Source organism: Acomys minous (assembly GCF_964271855.1).
Source record: "Acomys minous genome assembly, chromosome: 7".
NCBI lineage: Eukaryota > Metazoa > Chordata > Mammalia > Rodentia > Muridae > Acomys > Acomys minous.
In genome coordinates, this window is record NC_140488.1 from 57,801,557 (window position 1) to 57,822,255 (window position 20,699).

The 20,699-nt window shown below is 34.8% G+C and overlaps 1 protein-coding gene across 1 annotated transcript in view; it reads left to right on the plus strand.

Annotated features, from left to right (window-relative positions):
- Nucleotides 1–8,135: 8,135 nt before the first annotated feature.
- Nucleotides 8,136–20,699, plus strand: part of LOC311601189 (uncharacterized protein) — a gene marked incomplete at its 5' end in the record, with an annotated part of 168,492 nt that continues 155,928 nt past the window's right edge. Inside the window, 2 exons of the mRNA XM_084788600.1 lie at nucleotides 8,136–8,145; nucleotides 8,974–9,064. Of these exons, the coding sequence (XP_084644726.1) occupies nucleotides 8,136–8,145; nucleotides 8,974–9,064 (101 nt within the window). The remainder of the gene's footprint in view (nucleotides 8,146–8,973; nucleotides 9,065–20,699) is intronic.

A 20,699-nucleotide genomic window follows, 5' to 3' on the forward strand; every position in this document is an offset into this window, starting at 1 on the left:
GAGGAAAGTTTTTCATAAATGTTAACAGTTAGTTTTGCTATTATGTACAGCCAAGGTTTGTATGCACATAGATGTTCCAGGCATTACTAACCCATAAAAAGACACATCGCTAAGATTTCAACTCAGCATACCTCAAAGAGAATGATGAACATCAAAGAACCTCCTTATGGAGATGGCTTCAAATGTGGCAAAAAAGCCACTGGGCAAAATGTCCTTATTTCTTTCTACCACAGACAGAATTCTGCCTTAAAAAAAGACAAGCTTGGATACAGGCAGATTTGATGGCCAAACTCTGGCAAGACAGAGTAAGCAAGCCCTCAATAATTCTTGCCTCACACATATGTCTGTCAGATATATTGGACCAGAAGGCTGAAGATGATGCTCCAACATAATAGGGAGTTTTGGGTGACTATTCAAGTAGCAAATTGTCTCTGTCATCTTCTCATTTGGAAAGCTACTAACCTGCACTCCCAGCATACTCAGGTAATCAAGTTTAGTCCTTCTTAAGTCTCTGATGGACTTCAAGACCAGGTAGCTTAGATTTACAATGAAACTTAGTTGTTTAGGGGTAAAGATGTTTAGGTCTATGTAGATGTTTTAAGTTGATAATGACAAGATGTGATGGAGATTGACTTACATTCAGAATTTTAGATGCACAAAGATAGGAAAGATGTTTTCCTCAAGGCTTTCTAATACAAATAGTCAAAACACTAAGAATGTAACATTTATATTATTCCTGATTGTGTCATGGTTATTCATGCCATAAGTAGTTTATTTTACATACATGTAATAATATAAATGTATATGTAAAAATAAAAAGTGCTCATATATTATGCACTTAGGAATATCATAAGCACCACCTGCAGACAGCAATGATAAACAGACAGACTATATTTTTAATCATTGTTTAAGAAGATAAGTGTTGCAAATTCACGGACACCAAGGTCGGAAGACTTAATCTGAGAAGAGACTTGGTATAATGTATGGACTCAATCACAACTAGCAATATGATGCTGATAAAAATCTCCTAAAAATTTTAAAGCATCAGTGATTGGATGATAGAAATCACCATATCCCAAAATGATTTTGAGAATGATACAGCATGTGTTAAATTTTCAACATAGTTTTTGGAAGTTAGCAGCATTCAGGAAATATACTATCTGCTAGAAGTAAGAACTATTGATTCTGTGAGTGGCATGAATTCACTTTTTCCCTCCTTACAAATTTACTCTATTTCCTTGAACAAAAATATCTTTGAAGCGGAAACTGGCAAATCAGAGAGTAATTTCTTTACTACCCTTATGAAAAGTACAAAATATAAGTCTAGATCATCACTGGGGTTGAACAAATTCCATGTACAGAGCTGCTTGTGAATTGAAGATATTACTTAATCTCCTACTGCTATCATTCCCACCCATGGAAAGCCTTTTGCTTGGAGGCTAAGAGAAAAGGATAAAAGGAACACTGCAGTTTCCTTTTGAACTGTAAAGAAGAGGGTAGCCATGTAAAACCAGCAAACTCTTCTTGTACCCCGTGAAAGGAAAAAATGTAAAGACTCTCATATTACAATGGGCAAAGTGTCATATAAAATTGTAGAAAACTGTAGAGTTAAACCTGAAGGGAAACCTTTCCTTTTCAGTACTGTATTTCCCTGTAGCCATTTGAGATACTTACTCCAATAGCTGTTGCTAATGATCTGAATCAAAAGAAGAAAGCAATTTGAAAGCACATTGAAAAAGAAGTGCAAGTGTGCACATATGCAGTGCACACATGCATGTGTGTGAGTGTGTTTTAAATTGTAGTACATCTTAAACATTGGGTTTTAGGAGAAAAATGGTTTCATGTTCTACAAAGCACATCTTTAAAGAATGTAAAAGGGGAAATGTTGCCTTTGCGATAGAGAAGGTTATCTTTTTATCTCAAGATAGCAAAAGAAACATTTTGTCCTTTATATCTGGTATTTAGAGACTTTCATCCTTTTTGCAAAGGAATTTTTGAACTACTGAAATTTAATGTTAAAGTTAACCTACAGCTTTAACAGAAACCCTTTGAGTGATGTGGTCAGGAATTAATAATACATTATACATAACACTGTGTCTAATGGTCTAGATGAAAAAATGTGTTTCAGAGTTCTTTAATGATAACATACATAATTAAAACATGTCATCAATGATACTTTAAATGTTAGAACCAAAGGCAGTTTATAAAACACAAATGTTACCCCTTACTGAACATACCCTATCTGTCTACAAATACAGATTCACAAAGCATGGTACTATCAAGAGATAACCATAACAGTGGAAAAGAATTACAAGATATTTCAAATGCCTTTAGAAAGAAATGCTACATGTTCAGGGATGAATTGGCCAGTTTCATTAACACACTTGGTGGTAGGTTCCTAGGGTCATGTACACCAGGTTTTAGGTGTAAATGTATTTCACATATTAAGTCCAACTTTAAAACCAAACTGAATTGGTGGGTGCCTTTAAGACAAAATGCTAGATCAAACCTGACTAGCATTTTCAAAGGAGAAATAAAATCATGAATATAAAAACAAATTTAAGACCAATAAAGTGGCACAACCATTTCTGCCTTAGTACTACCCCTGTGGACTGTCCTCAAAGGATGATCATTCTTTCCAAGTGGCCCCTAATGACATGTGGCTCTCAGTGGCTGTAAGTGCTTCAGCTGAAGAAAACTGTAGAATCTAAATCCTTAAGATCACCACTGTTGTCCATATCTAAGATGGAGGTGGGGAACAATTCAATGAAATCTTGGTTATAAAGGGCTGAGCATGGAGACAAATATGCAGCAAGTAGCCAGTCAAGGCTTCCTGCCTTTTCTCACACAGTTCTGAGGCTTAAGAGTGATGATTACTTGCTAGTGATAGCATCCATGTACCCATCGCCAGGAGTTTTGTTGCTCATCTCTGACACATCTGAAAAATGACAATGTAGCCCTATGCTATGTCCCAGGTAAAAGTTAAAAATAGCTATGTTCATAGTATCTCTTCTTGATAATAAAGGTTACCTCAAGTGTCAGCTCCCCATAGGAGGTTCATGCTAATGGTTTCTCTGTAGATAGTGATGAAGGCACATTTTCAAATTGCCTTAAGCCTTATATGAAATGCGTTAACATGAGTAGCTAATAGTTTAGGCGTGGATTGGTCACTTAGTTCTGTCCTTCAACTCTGCCTCCTTGGGATCTTATTCAATTATCAGACTAGGGTTGCAAACAATATTAGTAAAACTTCTGGGTACATATTCAGCACTTCCTTGCCTCTTTACCTTCAGGGAGTTACTCAATCTGAGGCAGATTGTTTTCACTGCAAACGTAGAGGAGGGCATGATCTAGGATGTTGCAACAATTAAATGAATGACATATAAAGTGCTTCTGCAATTAGTTCTACCATGTATTTAATACTAAATAATTTTTTTGTGTGTAACATTTACAATAAATACATAAGTATTCTTTAGAAAAAGACAAAATGCATTCTGAGTATTTTCCAAACAACTTGTGCAACAATCACTTTTTATCTAAAATCATGTGAGAGGATTTTCTGTTGCTCAAACAATTATCAGTCAAAATAGTGTCATCCTAATCTGCTTGGTATTTAAAGGTTTCACTGTATTGAATTCATGAATAACATGGTCCCTTCTACAAAATGTCTAGGCACATTTGAAAAAATCGTGTCAGTGTTTTTCTTGGTTTTATGGAAATGAGATTTTCTGTTTTATCTAACTCATAGGCATATTTTAAACTTTGAATTAAGCAGAGTTTATAACAAGAAATGTTGTTAAATCTTATTAAAGGATAGTTTTTTCTCAAAAGAAGAAAAAAATCTTTTTCTTGCAATATTCAAGAATTTCTACAAAACAAGTTTCTTGCTAGGCATTAATATTCTATCTCAAAGTTTCATTCTGAAATATCTTTAGTATTCTCTATAGAATGATATAGAAAAAATTACTTTGCAACAGTAAAAACAAATTGGAAATGCTGCCCCTTGTGTATTTCAAACCATAAATTTACCTGCTAAGAATGTGATAGATTCACTCAAGTAAGAGACAGGACTGGCAATGAAAGATGGCAAATAATTTAATAGAGCCAGTTTTATAACAGGATCTGTATAGTATGATTGGGAAAGTAATGAAGGCTATAAAAATACCTTCACTTGACTATGTCGTTGTCTTAAATTTCATCTCTAGAAGGCCTTTTTGCTAGTATTAGTAAACTTAATTTGGTTAATATAATCATCTTTTTGGCTAGAAAAACCCAGCACTTCATTAATGCATAGCATAGATTAATTTATCTAATTAACCTACTCCTAATCATTACAACTGCGGGTAATATATTTTTCTGCTTTGAAAGTAGGAGGGTTTAAGATGAATCCAGAAAGAAAATAAATTGCAAAGAGGGCATATGAAAAGGATCCAGAAATGCCATGTGACTATAAACCCAGCACACAATGTTTCAAACTAGCAAGTACTCTATCATGCATCTGGACTACATTTCAAACTTTCTGCAACTTTGGTTTTCTTAAAACAGAGATAGAGTTTTTAATTATGTTAACAAGATATTCACTAAAATAAACAAAATCTCCCTAATTGTTCATCGTAATTTTATATTGCCTTTGGCTAAAGAATATTTTAAAATATCTGAATCCATGAGTTCTGGATGATTCTGAATTAATAGAGACATAATCTTACAGGAGAAATTAAAATGATCCAATACCTTTTAACTAATAGAGAATGAACCAAGTATGATCACTATATAAATGTTATTTTGCTAATTTCTTTTCAGTTTTTGTTTTATTGACAAGAACCTTATTGATCACCTTAGCATCTGTATTAAAAGAAAAAGAACTATATATACTAACTTCAACACAACCCATTATTTATTGAATAATAAATTTTAACGTCCTAATGAAGGCAAAATATCGCAAAACTTTATGAATTTCTGTAAAGAATATTACAAAGGGCAAACATCTTGTTTAGCTTCTGACACAAATAAGCTGATATAGCATTATAAAGATTCCCTGGTCGACTATATTTTCCTTATTGTTTATCAAGATTTCAAATACTTTCTGCTCTAAACTATCATTATGTCTTCCTTTTTGCTTAACTTGTAGAGAGTCTATATTAGTATATTTGGCTGATTATGAGTCATAGTAACTATTAAAAATATAAAGAACATTCATATAAAATCGACGGTATTTCTCAGAGGACTTTTTTAGTGCTAGCAATGAGTGAAAAAATCAGGACAGAAAGTGAAATTTTCCTGCAGAAAAAGAAGGTACCCATGTAGCCTACACAGTAGTTAAGAGTGATTCATATCCACAGCCCAATTCGATGATTCAATAACTTGGCAGCTAATTGATACATGCCAATTTTATATAGTAATGACAGTGTGTTGGATAAGACAATTTATAACTTTTTTTTCCCTCAGAATACTGAGTAGCACTTCATACCAATAAACAAGCTAGTCAAAATAGAATAAGCTTCCAGTTTTGTTCTAGAACTATTTCTTTATATCATGCAATCAATGTATGTACTTTTTTTCAGTAATACAGTATTTTCATTAGTTTTGGGAGATAACCAAGAATGGCAACATGCTGTATTTTCTGGGAACTTTTGGTATCCTTTTGACAAAGAATTCATAAAGGATCCACACCTGGTAATGTCCATGCAGGACATTTCTTTTAAAAAATAACTTCTTTCGCTAATTGATTTTTTGTGGCATTTTGAGACAGGGTTTTTCTGTGTAGCCTTTGCTGTCCTGGACTCAATTTGTAGACTACATAGGTTTCAAATTCACAGAAATCTGATTGCCTCTCTTGAGATTACAGGTGTGCACCACCTCAACCACCTAGCTGTCAAAAAATTTCTTTAGAGAAACAAAAGACTATACTAAAGAGATACTTTCTCAGCCATAATCACTACAGTTCTATATACTTTAGGTATGAATTTGAACCTGCTTACATGACAGATCAACAGACCAATTGGAATGGAATCTGGTTCAACTATTAATAAAATTTAAATATGTAAGGAAATGGATGATAGTGCTAAATTATACTGAGCAAGGTAACTCAGTCCCAGAGATACAAACCTCAAGTTTGTTCTGAGATGCAGATCTTTTTTTTCCAGTTAAAAAAATACTTTTATTACTTCAAGAGGGAAAAAACAGGGTACAATCAACTCAAAATCAAATTACAACCATCCAATATCTGGAATCTACTCGGGATCTTCTAGGCTCCTCCAAAGGGATTACGTCACTTCTTCAGCTCTGCCCTCTATAGAACACAGCTTGTCTTCTAGGCTCCAGCCAACTCCACTCCACTGCTGCTGCTGCTGCTGGTGGTGGTCATCCCATAACACTGGACTTTCCCACAAAACACTGGGGTCCTTTGCAGCAACTTGGCTGCACTTCACCAGTTACCTCATAGGCTGTCTCCCTGGTACCAAGCCTTAACTTCTTTGCATGACCCCTTCCATTCTGGGCCTTCAACTACCTCTAAGGCTACACCATCACCAATGGTCTCTCCTGGCCTCTCACTATGCCAAGCCTCAGCTGCTCTCATTGGCCCCTTCAGGTCATAAAAACCATTACCACCTGGGTAACTCCTATACATTACCAAGTCTGGCTTCTAGCATGAGGTACAACTTTGGCTGCCTCTGGAATGTAGCTCTGAGATGCAGATCTTATATTTGAATCTTTAGATATGTGTGCTTAAGTAGAAATATCTGTAAAATTCAGGAATGAAATGTTGGCCACTGAGGGAAGGGATACAGTTAAAATAGGAAGTAATAGCAGAATGGAGGAAATATTAAAACAAAGAGAAAATAATGGTGGTGGAAAGTTTAATCAGAGGTATAAGGAGATGCATGGAAGAGAAGATGGAAAAGGGAAGGCCATTAAAAAGCGATATAGAACCCTACTACTTTGTAATGCAGTTTAAAAGATAAATTTAAAAGGGAGATAGACTAAACTATCTGTCTTCAAACCCACCACCTTGAGAAAGGATAAAACTTAAATACTTGAGTGAACCCGGAGTGCAGGTTAGCAGCTTCCAAAGTGAAAAATGACTGAAATAGTTTACTGCCTGAACAGTCACACAACATCATCTTCAGCTTCCTGGCCCAATATATCTGACAGACATATTTGTGAGGCAGGAACTCTTGATGACTTGCTTACCCTATCTTGGAAGTGTTTGGCCATCAACTCTGTCTGCATCTAAACTTGCCCATTTTTAGGCAGAATACTTTCTGTGGCAGAAATGAGGAAACCAGATAGTTTAGTCTTTCAATTACGCTTAGTAGGTTAGGGGTTAAGATTTTTTCAGATCAAGATAGATATTTTAAGTTAATAGAGATGAGATATGATAGATATTAATCCCCATTCAGAAATTTAGACAAAACGAGATAGCAAAGATGTTTACTTCAGGTTTGCTAAATCCAAGTATCCAAATCACTATGAATGTAACATTTATATAATTCCTGATTGCCTCATGGTTCTTCCTGCTGTATGTAGTTTAGTTTACCCATGTTTTATATTATAAATGTATATACGAAAAAAGAAACATAGTAAAAATTTTAAGTGAAAAGTAAAACAATAAAAGGGAGATAGAAAAGATATTTTAATATATTGCAAGATTGAATAAGGCTATTCCAAAATTCCTGGGTTAAAAGACAAAATGTCATATGTGCAACACCTCCTTATAAGCTCTATTCAAAGAAGCTCCACAGTCTCTCATAACAGTCTTATTATAATTCTGCTAGATTGCCTTCAAAAAATAGATGATAAGATCCTGTTGCTGAAGACACAACATACCTTATTTATAAGTTACAGAGAAAACAAGCTAGCATTGAAATAGATTTTTCTCTTAACTGGTAAACGTTTCATAGTGTTGGAAGGTGTTAGCAGAGGGCTGCAGGAGAAAAGGTACCAATAGTATTAACCCAACGCTATCATATGTATCCTATGACAAAAATAAATTTTATCTATATTCATTTTTATTCTATTCAAAAAATCTAGGAAATGAAAGCAGTCCAAACATCTATCAAATTATCAATTGATAGTGAAAATATTGTATATATACAAATGGAATTATATGTAGCAATAAAGAAAATGAAATAATAATGTTTGAAGGTAAGTGATGGAACTTGAATATATTACAGTGAATAAGGTAACCAGGACCAAAAAGATAAATGTTTCATAGTTCTCTTGTATGTGTATCCATCCTGGCTTTCAATGTTTAGATATGTATATGTGTCTAACTTGGAGTATTGACTTGTAGAGTACAACAAGGTAGAAAAAGGTCATTGTGGTGTGCAGAGTTGCTTCAAGAAGTAGGATAGAGAAATATAAGTGCTATGGAAATAAGGAGGCAAAAAACAGAGATAGAAATGTTCATATGGAATGAGGGTGGGAAAGAGAGTGATGAGAGGGCAGAAAGGTCTAAGAGGAAATTCAGGCATGAACTTCAGGCCAACCTACCTGACACTCTGTATTTCTAAATAAGAAGCATAACTCATCATACCCCAGAAGTTAGAACACTGAATTTTGAAGTGGCATGCTGCTAACTGGCCTGCAGATGAGTCTCCACACCTACTTTCATGTGGTGCACTTGTAATGACTGTAGGAAGGAAATTTTAGCTACAAAAATGGGGATGTATAAACAAACAATGAAACAATATGGAACCTAGTATTTTGAAAACCAAACCAGATTTCCTTAAAAAAAAAAAAACCCACAAAACATCCATTTGTCTAATTGTATATAAAAAACATTGTATAGATAAACTGTTATGATAATTCGGACTTTCTTTAAAATAATCCAAACCCATTAAAGCAAGATTAGCTCTTGATTAATAATGGCTAGTTAGGTGATTTATACTATGGAGTTCATTATATTTTATTATCTGCTTTTTCACATCTTCAATATTTCCAATGACTAAAACATATTGTCATTTTTTTTAGTTTTTGCACTAGATCATAGGCTTCAGAGGGCAGTGAAGATAAGAAATGAACAGCAGGAAGCTTGGTATTTCCAAATAGGCTACACCCATAAGTAAGAGAGTGAGAGAGAGAGAGAGAGAGAGAGAGAGAGAGAGAGAGAGAGAGAGAGAGAGAGAGAGAATAGCTAATTAGGTTATTTTTAAACAATTAATTGATGTATAATTTTTAAGAGATTAGGCCTTAACACATTTAGGGTTTGATGATAAATACAGGATTGCCTATACATAAATCAATCATTAGCTTAAATAACTAATTGCTGAAAAACTATCAAATATTTCTAAGATTCAGGAATTATAATAATTAAATGGTATTATGTGATACAGTATAGCAATATTAAAAAAGAAATGGCAAATCTACAATTTTTCATAGTATATAAATCCATGTCCTTTTATATTTCTTCTTCTCCATCTTTTGTCTTAATTAATCACTTTTTTGGATAATTCATTACACTTCTGGGATATAGGCTATTATCATAGAATTTAGCATAAGGAAAAATATTAAAAACTGAAATATGTAGGAACATATTAATTAAATCATCCCATTTACAAAATTCACAAGTATTCAAATTAGTGTCCTTTAAAATTTCTTTGATCCCTGCTTTCTATTTTGATGAAAATAGAAAGCCAAACAAATAACATCAGAAAGTGACTGTCAGTGTTAGATTAGGCTTGATTTGAAAATTGAGTGTATAAATCTCAACCTGAACTGCCGGTAGCATTTGGCCTATGGAAGTAAGGAAAAGAGTGCACTGCAATAAAGCAGATGAGGGCAGTATATACCAAGCCTAACATATCTATCCATAATTCCAAATAAGTGGTGGAAAAAAGAAAATTCACCAGGGTCTCACAGTAAGAAACATTCAGATATTTCAAACTCTCTGCAATTTTCACTTTGCAGGAGGATATTAGGTTTACTCAGCTATAACAATATGATTCTACAGATAAGTCCATGAGTCTATGATTTCATACAATTTGTTTAGCTGTCATGACATGTATCTAAGTGACAGTTTTTATCACTAGAAATTGCTAGTGCCCATGATTATCTTTTGAAAGCAATGGAGCTTAGCAGGGTTTTACAAAAAAGTAAATGGCATCTATTTTTAAATGTAGACTCAGAACATAGAGTTAGAGAAAGAACACTGAAATAGCAGTTTAAATACCTGAAATTCTATCATTTGTTAGCTATATGACTAAGGAGAAGTCACATTAACTCTTAAGCCCTGTTAACACATTATTAAAATAATCTATGTAAATTGGATTATTTGCATAGTATTTTGAGTTCTAATTAATTGAGTGCAAAATTATTGAATGCTTTTTTCTTTGCATTGTCAATTATTCCTGAGGGGAGATAAGAAGGCAACTCTCCTAGGTAGAAAACCACATAGTCTAGATCACATACATTTTATACTCAAGTGGCCACATGGGGTTCCTGGGAAGGAAACTTATAGAAACCATAAAATACCCCGTAATCATTTCTGAAGACCTCCAACACAACTCACCTCATTTATGCAGCCCTATTTACCCACAGACCCATCAACTGAAGTACCCTGAACTCCAAGTGGTGAAAGGAGTTGGAGCAGATACACAGGGCAGAAATCAAAAGTACCACAGAGCTGGTTTGCTTGGGAGATTCTAGCAGAGAAATTATCTTCCTTAGGAGTAGTCTGAGCCTTTAGATTCAGTTTTGGTCTGGAGTAGGAAGTGACCTCTGTCAGAATCCCGATTTCTTTCTTGACCAAAAGGACAATCACCCTTGTCTTTATTAAGTGTTTGATTAGCAATATACACTTGAATTATCCCTGTTACCTAGAAACTCTTCATTGAGACTCAGTGTACTGAGTGGAGAATCCAGGTCCTCAAATTCAACATAGTCAAAACTTTTCAACCTATCTGGATTGCTGGGTTCAATTGGTAAGAATTCCTTAATGGAGTTCTCTCTCACATCATAAGGCAAATTCCCCAATAAAGCAGTGTAGGGTGGCAATTTAGGAAGATGTCTCCTGTCGATATTGGGTTCTCATGCAGCCTATGGTACAGTGGGAAGGATGGAATCAACAACTGGAGGTGTCCTATATACATCGTCATCATTACTATGCCAAGAAGTTGACACTTTTCCTTCCAAATCTGTTTCCTCAGCCCAGCTGACTGGTTTGGGAACATAGGTGCTTCCTCCATCAGTTCCCCCACCCTCAGTTAGAAAGTATGTTAGGGAGATGGTTTCCCCCTTCTTATTCATTTTTTTTTTTTTGTTTTCTGAAGTCACCCTGTTGGGAGTGGGAGAGAGCAATGACTGAATACTTACTGTAAAAGGTACAGCATAATAGTTAAGCCTATGCTTCTGAAATTACACTCCTTAGTATTTTTATTAATTTTTTACACATGAATTTATACTATTACACATATATACAATATATTACCTACAGCAAGAAGAATCATGAAACAATCAGGAATTATATAAATAGTACATTCTTAGTGTTTCGGCTATTTGTATTTGGCATCCTTGAAGAGAACATCTTTCCTGTCTTGTTGCATCTAAAATTCTGAATTCGGTGGATCCAAGATGGTAACACCAATAACACACTGCTTCTAATTGGGAGGAAACCCAGGACTTCAGAGTGATCTAAAGACCAAACTGAGAGCTACAAAATACCAGTGCTGCTGATTCTCAGGTGAGTAGGATCTACATTGTGTGCAGCATTGGGTGGTCCAACCCCTGGCCTCCCAGATAACCTACAGAAAAACCCTGGAGGACAGACCACATTCGCTGCCATTTTGGGAAGGGCTGTGGGATATTCCTGCAGCTTCAAGCTCTAATGGAGACATCTACAGCTTGTGGGATCCTAAACAGAAAGACTGTGGAATATTCTTGCAGCTCCAGGCCCTCACTATCATTCTACTGCTTTCCAGATCCAGGACATGGAGTAGACAGGCAGAGCTAAGTTCTGGCACGTGACACAAGCCACATTAGCTGCCTCCTGAGACAGAGTGCAGGGCACCCAAATATCTTTGAGTATGATCTCTCTCAGCCCCCCAGCTGCTTCCTTTCCTAGCCTAGCTGGGTTACAGAGCAGGTAAGTGTACATCCACCATCTCAAGATGGCCTGTGGAACTTCTGAGCAGCTTGGAGTTTCCATCTTTCACAGCACCAGCCTTAGCTGCTTATCAGCCAGGCCCGTCTGTAAGAAGGAGCATACCCAGCAGAATAATACCTGACTTCTCATCAGAGACTACGAAAGCTAGAAGGGCCTGGACAGAAGTCATGCAAACATTAAGAGACCACAGATGCCAACTCAGACTACTATACCCAGCAAACCTTTCAATCACCATAGATGGAGAAAACAAGATAGTCCACAAAAAAACCAAGTTTAACCAGTACCTAACCACAAATCCAGCCCTACAGAAAGTACTAAAAGGAAAACTTCAACTCAAGAAGGCTAACTACACCCAGGAAAACAAAGGAAATAAATTACTCCAAATGCACAAATCTAAAACACAGAAACACACTCACACTACTACCACCAATATCAAAACAAAAGGAACTAACAACCATTGGTAATTAATATCTCTTAACATCAATGGCTTCAGCTCTCTAGTAAAAAGATGCAGACTGACAGATTGGATGCAAAAACAGGATACATCATTATGCTGCATACAGGAAACATACTTCAGCAAGAAAGATAAATATTACCTCAGAGTAAAGGGTTGTAAAACTGTTTTCCAAGCAAATGGACCCAAGAAGCAAGCTGGAGTAGCCATTGTAGTATCTGATAAAATAGACATTCAACCAAAATAAATCAAGAGATGGGGAAGGTCATGACATCCTCATCAAAGCAAAAATACACCAAGATGATGTCTCAGTTCTGAAATTCTATGCCCCAAATACAGGAGCACTCACATTTGTAAAAAAAAAATGTTACTAAAGCTTAAGCCACACATTGAACCCCACACATTGATAGTGGGAGACTTCAACACCACTCTCTACCCTACACCTTTTCAGCACCTCACAAAAACTTCTTCAAAATTGACAACGTACTTGGTCACAAAACAAACCTCAACAGATACAAGAAAATTGAAACAATCCCTTGCATCTTATCAGACTTCCATGGATTAAAGATGGAACTAAACAACAAAAGAAACAACCAAAAGCCTACAAACTCATGGAAACTGAACAACTTCCAACTCCATGACAACTGGGTAATGGATGAAATAAAAAGAGAAATTAAAAACTTCCTAGAATTCAATGAAAAAGAAGGCACAACATACCCAAATGTATGGGACACAGTGAAAGGAATGCTAAGAGGAAAGTTCATAGTACTAAGTGCCTGTATAAAGAAATTGGAGAGATCCAATACTAGCAAATTAGCAGCACATCTGAAAGTTCTAGAACAAAAATAAGTAGGCTCACCTAAGAGGAGAAGGCAGCTGGAAATCATCAAACTCAGGGCTGAAATCAATAAATTGGAAACAAAGAAAACAATTAAAGAATCAAGGAAACCAAGAGCTGGTTCTTTGAGAATATCAATAAGATTGACAAAATTTTAGCCAGAGGGAGAGTATTCAAATCAACAAATTAAGAAATGAAAAGGGAGACATAATGACAGACACTGAGGAAATCAAAAGAATCATCAGGTCTTACTTAAAAAGCCTATATGCCACAAAATTTGAAAACCTAAAGGAAGTGAACAATTTTCTTGATAACTACTAACTACCAAAATTGAATCAAGATCCGGTAAACAAATTGACTAGTCCTATCACACCTAAGGAAATAGAAGCAGTCATCAAAAGTATCCCAATGAAAAAAGCTCAGCACCAGATTGATTCAGCCCAGATTCCTGCTAGACCTTCAGAAAAGAGCTAATACCAATTCTCTACAAACTATTCCATAAACTAGAAACAGAAATAGAAGGAACATTACAAAACTCATTCTATGAGGCCACAGTCACCTTGATACCTAAACTATAGAATACTCAATAATGAAAGAGAATTTCAGATCAATTTCTCTTTACTTTTATCACAAGAATATACATCTTAGGTACAACATATAGATATGATTCTATAGAAAGATAAGGTAGGATTGTTAGATAAGGTCTTCAAAAAACTCAGAGACATGCAGAATATGGCATTTAAAATGTTTTTATTATTTTAAAGATCACTGAACATGAGAAAGGTTAGCTTCTGGCAACACCCAGCCTACCTCAAAAAGGATGATGAGCTTCAAAGAACCTCCTCATGGCTAAAGCTTCAAATGTGGCAAACAAGCCACTAGCAAGATGCCCTCGTTTCTACCACAGACAGAATTCTGCCTATAAAGGGCAAGCTTAGATGCAGGTAGACTCAATGGCCAAACTCTGTCAAGACAGGATAAGCACATCCTCAATAGTTCCTTCCTCACAAATACATCTGTGAGACATATTGTTAAAGAAGGCTGAAAATTATCCTCAAACACTATAGAGAGTTTTGGGTGGCTATTCAGATAACAAAGAGTCTCTGTTGTCTTCTCATTTTGAAAGCTACTAACCTTCACTCCCAGCATACTCAGGTAATCAAGTTTATTCCTTATCAAGTCTCTGATGAAGTTGAAAACCAGGTAGCTTAGTTTTACAATGAAGCTTAGTTGTTTGGGGGTTAATATGTTTTTTTTTTTTTAGCACAACTTTAAAATTCTGTTTTATTTTTTTCCAAGATACATATTATTTTATTAATTTGTTCTTGTTACATCTCAATGGTTATTCCATCCCTTGTCTCCTCCCATTCTTCCCTCCCTCCCATTTCCAATGGTCAGAACATTCTCCGCAGTAGAGTAGAGAGTTGGATATGACTTTCTCACGTACTCTGGTGCCTCATATTTGACCATTTTCCCTGGAGGGGGAGACCTGGTGGCACTCAGAGGAAGGACAGCAGGTTACCAAGAAGAGACTTGATATCCTATGAGCATATACAGGTGGAGGAAATCCCCCTCAGGAACTGTCGTAGGGGGCTAATATGTTTTAAGGTCTAGATAGATGTTTTAAGTTGATAAAGACAATATGTAAGGAAGATTGACTTACATTCAGAATTTTAGATGCACAAAGATAGGAAAGATGTTTTCTTCAAGGCTGTCAAATACAAATAGCTAAAACACTAAGAATATAACATTTATATAATTCCTGATTGCTTCATGGTTCTTCTTGCTATAGGTTAGTCTATTGTATTTATGTGTAATAATATAAATCTATATGTAAAAAATAAAACATGTTTAATTAATAAAAAATCAGTAAAAAAATGAAAACTTCTAAATGTAAATTACTATCTATTACATCTCATCACTATCAACTTAAAACATCTATATAAACATAAACACATCTTAACCTCCAAACATCTAAGCTTAATTGTAAAACTAAACTATCAGGTCTTTAACCCCATCAGAGAAATGATAAGGAATAAAATTAGTTACCTGAGTTTACAGGGGGTGCTGGTTAGCAGCTTCTCAGATGAGGATGACAGAGATAGTTTGTGACCTCAGCAGTCACCCAGAACTCTCTATAATGTTGGAGCATCATCTTCACACTTCTGGCACAATATATCTCACAGACATATTTGTGAGGCAGTAACTATTGAGGACTTGCTTATCCAGTCTTGGCAGAGTTTGGCCATCGACTCTACCTACTTCCAAGCTTGCCCTTTTTAGGCAGAATTCCATGTGTCTTAGAAATGAGGACATTTTGTCCAATGGCTTTGAAGCCATCTCCAGAGTTCTTTGATACTCATCATCCTCTTTGAGGCAGGCTGAGTATTGCCAGAAACCAACCTGTCTCATTGTCAATGAATCTTTAAAATATCAAAAAAAATTTAAATGCTATATTCTGTATGTCTCCGAGGGTTTTGAAGACTTCATCTTACTATTTTACCTTATCTTTCTATAGAATCATATATATCTGTTGCACCTAAGACATATATTCTTGATATAAATATAGACTAGTAATTGTTATGACCATGATTTGATCAACAAACAATTAACTTGTATAACTTACTTATCCTAAACTGCCTGCCATAGCACATTCAAAGTATTATAAGTATACCTTGTATTACAATTGAGTTATATGGGAACAATACTTCATTTTAAGTCATGTTTCATCTTAACATAATTGTGTGCCAATAGACTACATATTTCAACTTCTCAATGCTTCAGAATACTTATTTATTTACTTACTTATATTAAAAATATAGTTTTCTCTCATATTGCACATCCCAATCACATATTATCTATCCCCTTCTACGACTCCTAGTTTACCTGATCTTACCTTTCCCCAAAATCCATTCCTCCTCCATTTCCTCTTTTGAAAAGAACAGGTCTTCAAGACAGGATAGACAAACAAACCAAAACAAGACACAGTAAGACAAAGTAAAAGCCCTCCTTTTAAAGATGAATAGATCAGTCCAATAGGAGCAAAAGAGATTCAAGAACAGGCTAAAGAAGCACATCCAGACACTACACAAAGAAAGAGTCTAAATTGGAGGTCTCTAACTTGTACCTGACCACAAAGATTAGAGAACCTTGCAGAACACAGTATAGACAGAATATAGGAGTCACAGAGGATGAAGGATACCAGGAGGTTATGGCCTACTCAATTAATTATGCAGAGCTCATATGGACTCACAGAGACTGAGTAGCCGGGACAAGGCATGCATAGGACAGCACCAGGTTATTTGCTTATGTGTTGTAGTTGTTAACCTGGTATTTTTGTGAGACTCCAAGATGTTTATTTGACTTTTTCTTACTCAGGATCTTCATTTATATGGTCAGTTAATAATAGTGCATAACTCAGTGACTTATAAAAATTAAAAGAAAATTCTGTGCATACTGAATTTAGAAGATTAAATGGTGTTCAATACATTTTTAACTAGTATTATTATAAACTAAGCCTCAGGGACACAGTAGAGATGTGTTGGTATAAAGGAGAGTTGCAAAGGTTCATGTGTCTGTTTCCAGTTGGTGAAACTGTTTGGAAAGTATTAGGATGAGTGGCCATGTTGGAGGAGGTATGTCACTGTGGGCATGATTTACGGTGTCAAAAGACATGTGTAATTATCTGCTCCTTCAGTCTCTCCTGCTTGGGGATTAAGATGTAAGGACTCTTCTGTTCCTGCCAACAGTATTCTAACTCTCTGAAACTGAAAGCCCAATTAAATTCTTTTATAAGTACCTCAGTCATAGTATGTTGTCACAGCAATATAGAAGTGTTTTTTTTTTCCAGTAGTGATATATTGCTCTGACAGAACAGACAGTGCTGTTCTGTAAAGGAATGTAGAAAAATTTAAAATTTAGTATTAAGAAAGTGGTTCAACATTGTAACTATAGCTTAATGTCCTATTTCTATTAGGAGTTTGGAAAATTATAGTGCTGATATCTATGTGGAATGTGTAGTCCCGGCTCAAAAGATTTCAGAGGAGAACAGTGTTATGACTGAAAGACTGGGATCTTTGAAGGTCTATCTATCAGTGTATTTTACATTATGATATGGCCATCAGCTTATGGGGGCAGGAAGTGGTTTTAATAAGAATGGAAACCATTTTATACTATGTTTGAATGCTTGGTCCCCAGTTGGTGGAATCATTTCCAAAGGATTAAGAAGTATGCCCTTATTCAAAGAGATGTGGCACTGAGAGTGTTCTTTCAGGTTTCAAAAGACATGTGTCATATCCAGTGTGTTCTCTGTCTCTATACTTCCAGTTTGAAGATCAAGATGTGAATTCTCAACTGTTTCTACTGTTGTGTGTGCATGAACTGTAACACTATGAAAACATAAGTCCAATTAAGTACTCTCTTTCTAAGTTGTGCTGCTTATGGTGCTTTCTTACAGCAATAGATAAGTTTCTAGGAGAGATACTAAGGATAAGGTAATCTTTTTGTAAATGGAACATCCAATGAAGAACAGAAAATGAAATTTCAATGATGGATAAAATCATGTTGGATAGAACAGAAAAATAACCTAGTTTATGGGGGTGCAATACAAATTTTGAAGAATATACAAATTAAGAAAAGAAAGATACATTTATTCTGCTTAAGAAGGAGAGAATTGATTTGTTTTAGGCACAATCTGAGTTCAGAAATTCTATAGAGAAAAATGGTATACCAAAGAAACACATTCCATACAATAATGTGCTTACATACAATATGCTTATCAAAATATATCATGGAACATAAAAGTAAACAAATAAATTGGAAAAACATATTCATGGTACATGTATCTATCTTAGAACTTATGAAAATAAGTCTTTTATTTTGAAAAATAAGTAAAAAATTTAAAGAGATACATAATAAAGAGGTTGTACAAAGGGCTCATAAACACAGAAAAAACCTATAATTTCACCAGTTATTAGAGTAATATAAATTAACACCATAATTCAGTATAGTCATACATCCATGAAAATGTCTAATATGAAAAAAATAAAGTCAAGTATTAACAGTGCCACAGAGAAACAAAAATATTGTATAGTGCTTTTAGAACACTAGTATCTTTTAAAATTTGAGTATAATCATACTCTACAATCCTGTTGTGTTCTTCTTTCAGCTATACTTTACAGAAATGCATACATGTATTTTGCAAAGAGCCTTACCAGAGTCTTCTTTGCAATATTTTATGCAGTATATTACTATGTTAAAAGTCTTAGGATTTTTAATATCTTAATATTTTTCAACAGTAACACAGATAAATAAAGGATAGCACATTGGAATGGAAAAATACTATGTAGCAAGGACAATGAGTTATGTATAAAAATTGAAAAACAAACCTAGATTCTTACACACATATGCATGAAAAAATTCAGGCTTACATACATACTATGGAAATCCATTCATCAAAATATAAAAATTTAAAATTTCTTCTATAATCTCAGAATTAGGTTAGAGGTTACACTGAGGAAGTAAGTATTAGGAGAGCAAGAATATATGCATGGGCACCAGGTTTCTCCTAATATCCTGTAATTCAATTACAATGCTGGTAAAGTAACCTACGAATCATACTTGAGTCTTCTATTTTAAAATAGAATGGTAATACTTGTTAATTGTAGAGAGAATTGATGTTGCTCTTACAAATATTTAACAATTAACAAAAGAGATGATCATAGCAAGTTCAAGAAATTCATACATTTGTATATACCTCTCATTTATGAGTATAAGATGATGATGCCTTCAAATCCAGAATAATAACAAAAAGAAATAAATTGTGGAGAGACCACTGACAATGTGAGTGATTTTCAACAACAAAGCTAACATAACAAAGAAGCGGATGACATATCAGGTATTATAAATAATAGGTTACTCACTTTTCTTGGAGACAACATAGTATGTTTTATATATTTATTCACTAAATTTACTCATATAAGTAAAAATATTGGTGACATATCCTTTTTATGACAACTTTTGTAAGTAATTACTTGATTTCCCAGGACAATTCTTGTGCTCACCTATCAGGACACAAATTCTACCACATCCTAAGACATGTGGGTCAGCATACTCAGTCTATGGGGTTAACAGCAATCTTCTCATTTTCAATAGGGTAAATAAAGTAATCAAGATATATCTCTTAAACTTAAGTTTATGGTAATTTTGTCTCTTACAGAATCTATTTTTGACCTAAATTTTCAACAATTTAAGAGCTCAATGTAGTATACTGAGTTTAAGTTAACAGGCTATAATCCTTAGAGCCCATGAATATTACCTCACAATTAATTAATAAAATTTTGCAGATATGTTAAACATTTTGACAAGGCAAGATTATTTTGAGTTCTCCAAATGGTTCCTTAATCCAGTCACAAGTGCTTCATAACAGACAAGCAGAAAATTATAAAACCACAAATTAGAAGGCTGTATGAAGACAGCTCAACACAAAATAATGCACTAACACATATAAAAGAAATCCTGCAGCTCTTTTTGCAATACTTTTTATATTTATTAACTTTAAACCATGGTCATATCCCCTCCCTCCTCTATTCCCATTCCCACCCTCCCTCCCTTCCTCTCATCATTGCTCAGAAAGAAACATTACCAAACTCATTCTATGAGGCCATAGTTATCTTGATATCTAAATCACACAAAGAGCCAACAAAGAAAGGGAATTTCAGACTATTTTCACTTATGAACATTGATGCAAAACTACTCAATAAAATACTTTCAACCCAAAAATTAATCCAACATGGCCAAGTAGGCTTCATCCCAGGCATTCAGCAGTGCTTCAATATACAGAAATCCACATAAACAAACTAAAATAAAATAAAACACATGATCATCTCCTTAGAGGTTGAAAAGACATTTGAAAAAACCTAACAAATCTTCATTTTTAAATGATTTGGAGATATATGATACAAGTTTCATACTTGAACTTAGTAAAGACAATATGCAGCAAGCCTATAAGCCAACATCAAACTAAATGGAGAGAAACTTAAAGCCATCCCACTGAAATGAAAGACAAGAATAGGCTCTCCACTCTCTGTGAATATCTCCAGTATAGTACTTGGAGTCCTAGCTAGAACAATAAGAAAACTAAAGGAGATCGAGGGATATAAATTGGGAAGGAAGAAGTCAAAGTATCAGTATTCATGGATAATATGATAGTATACATAAATGAACCCTAAAATTCTACCAGGGAACTCCTTTAGCTGAGAAGCACCTTTATCAAAGTGTCTGGATACAAAATTAACTCAAAAGAA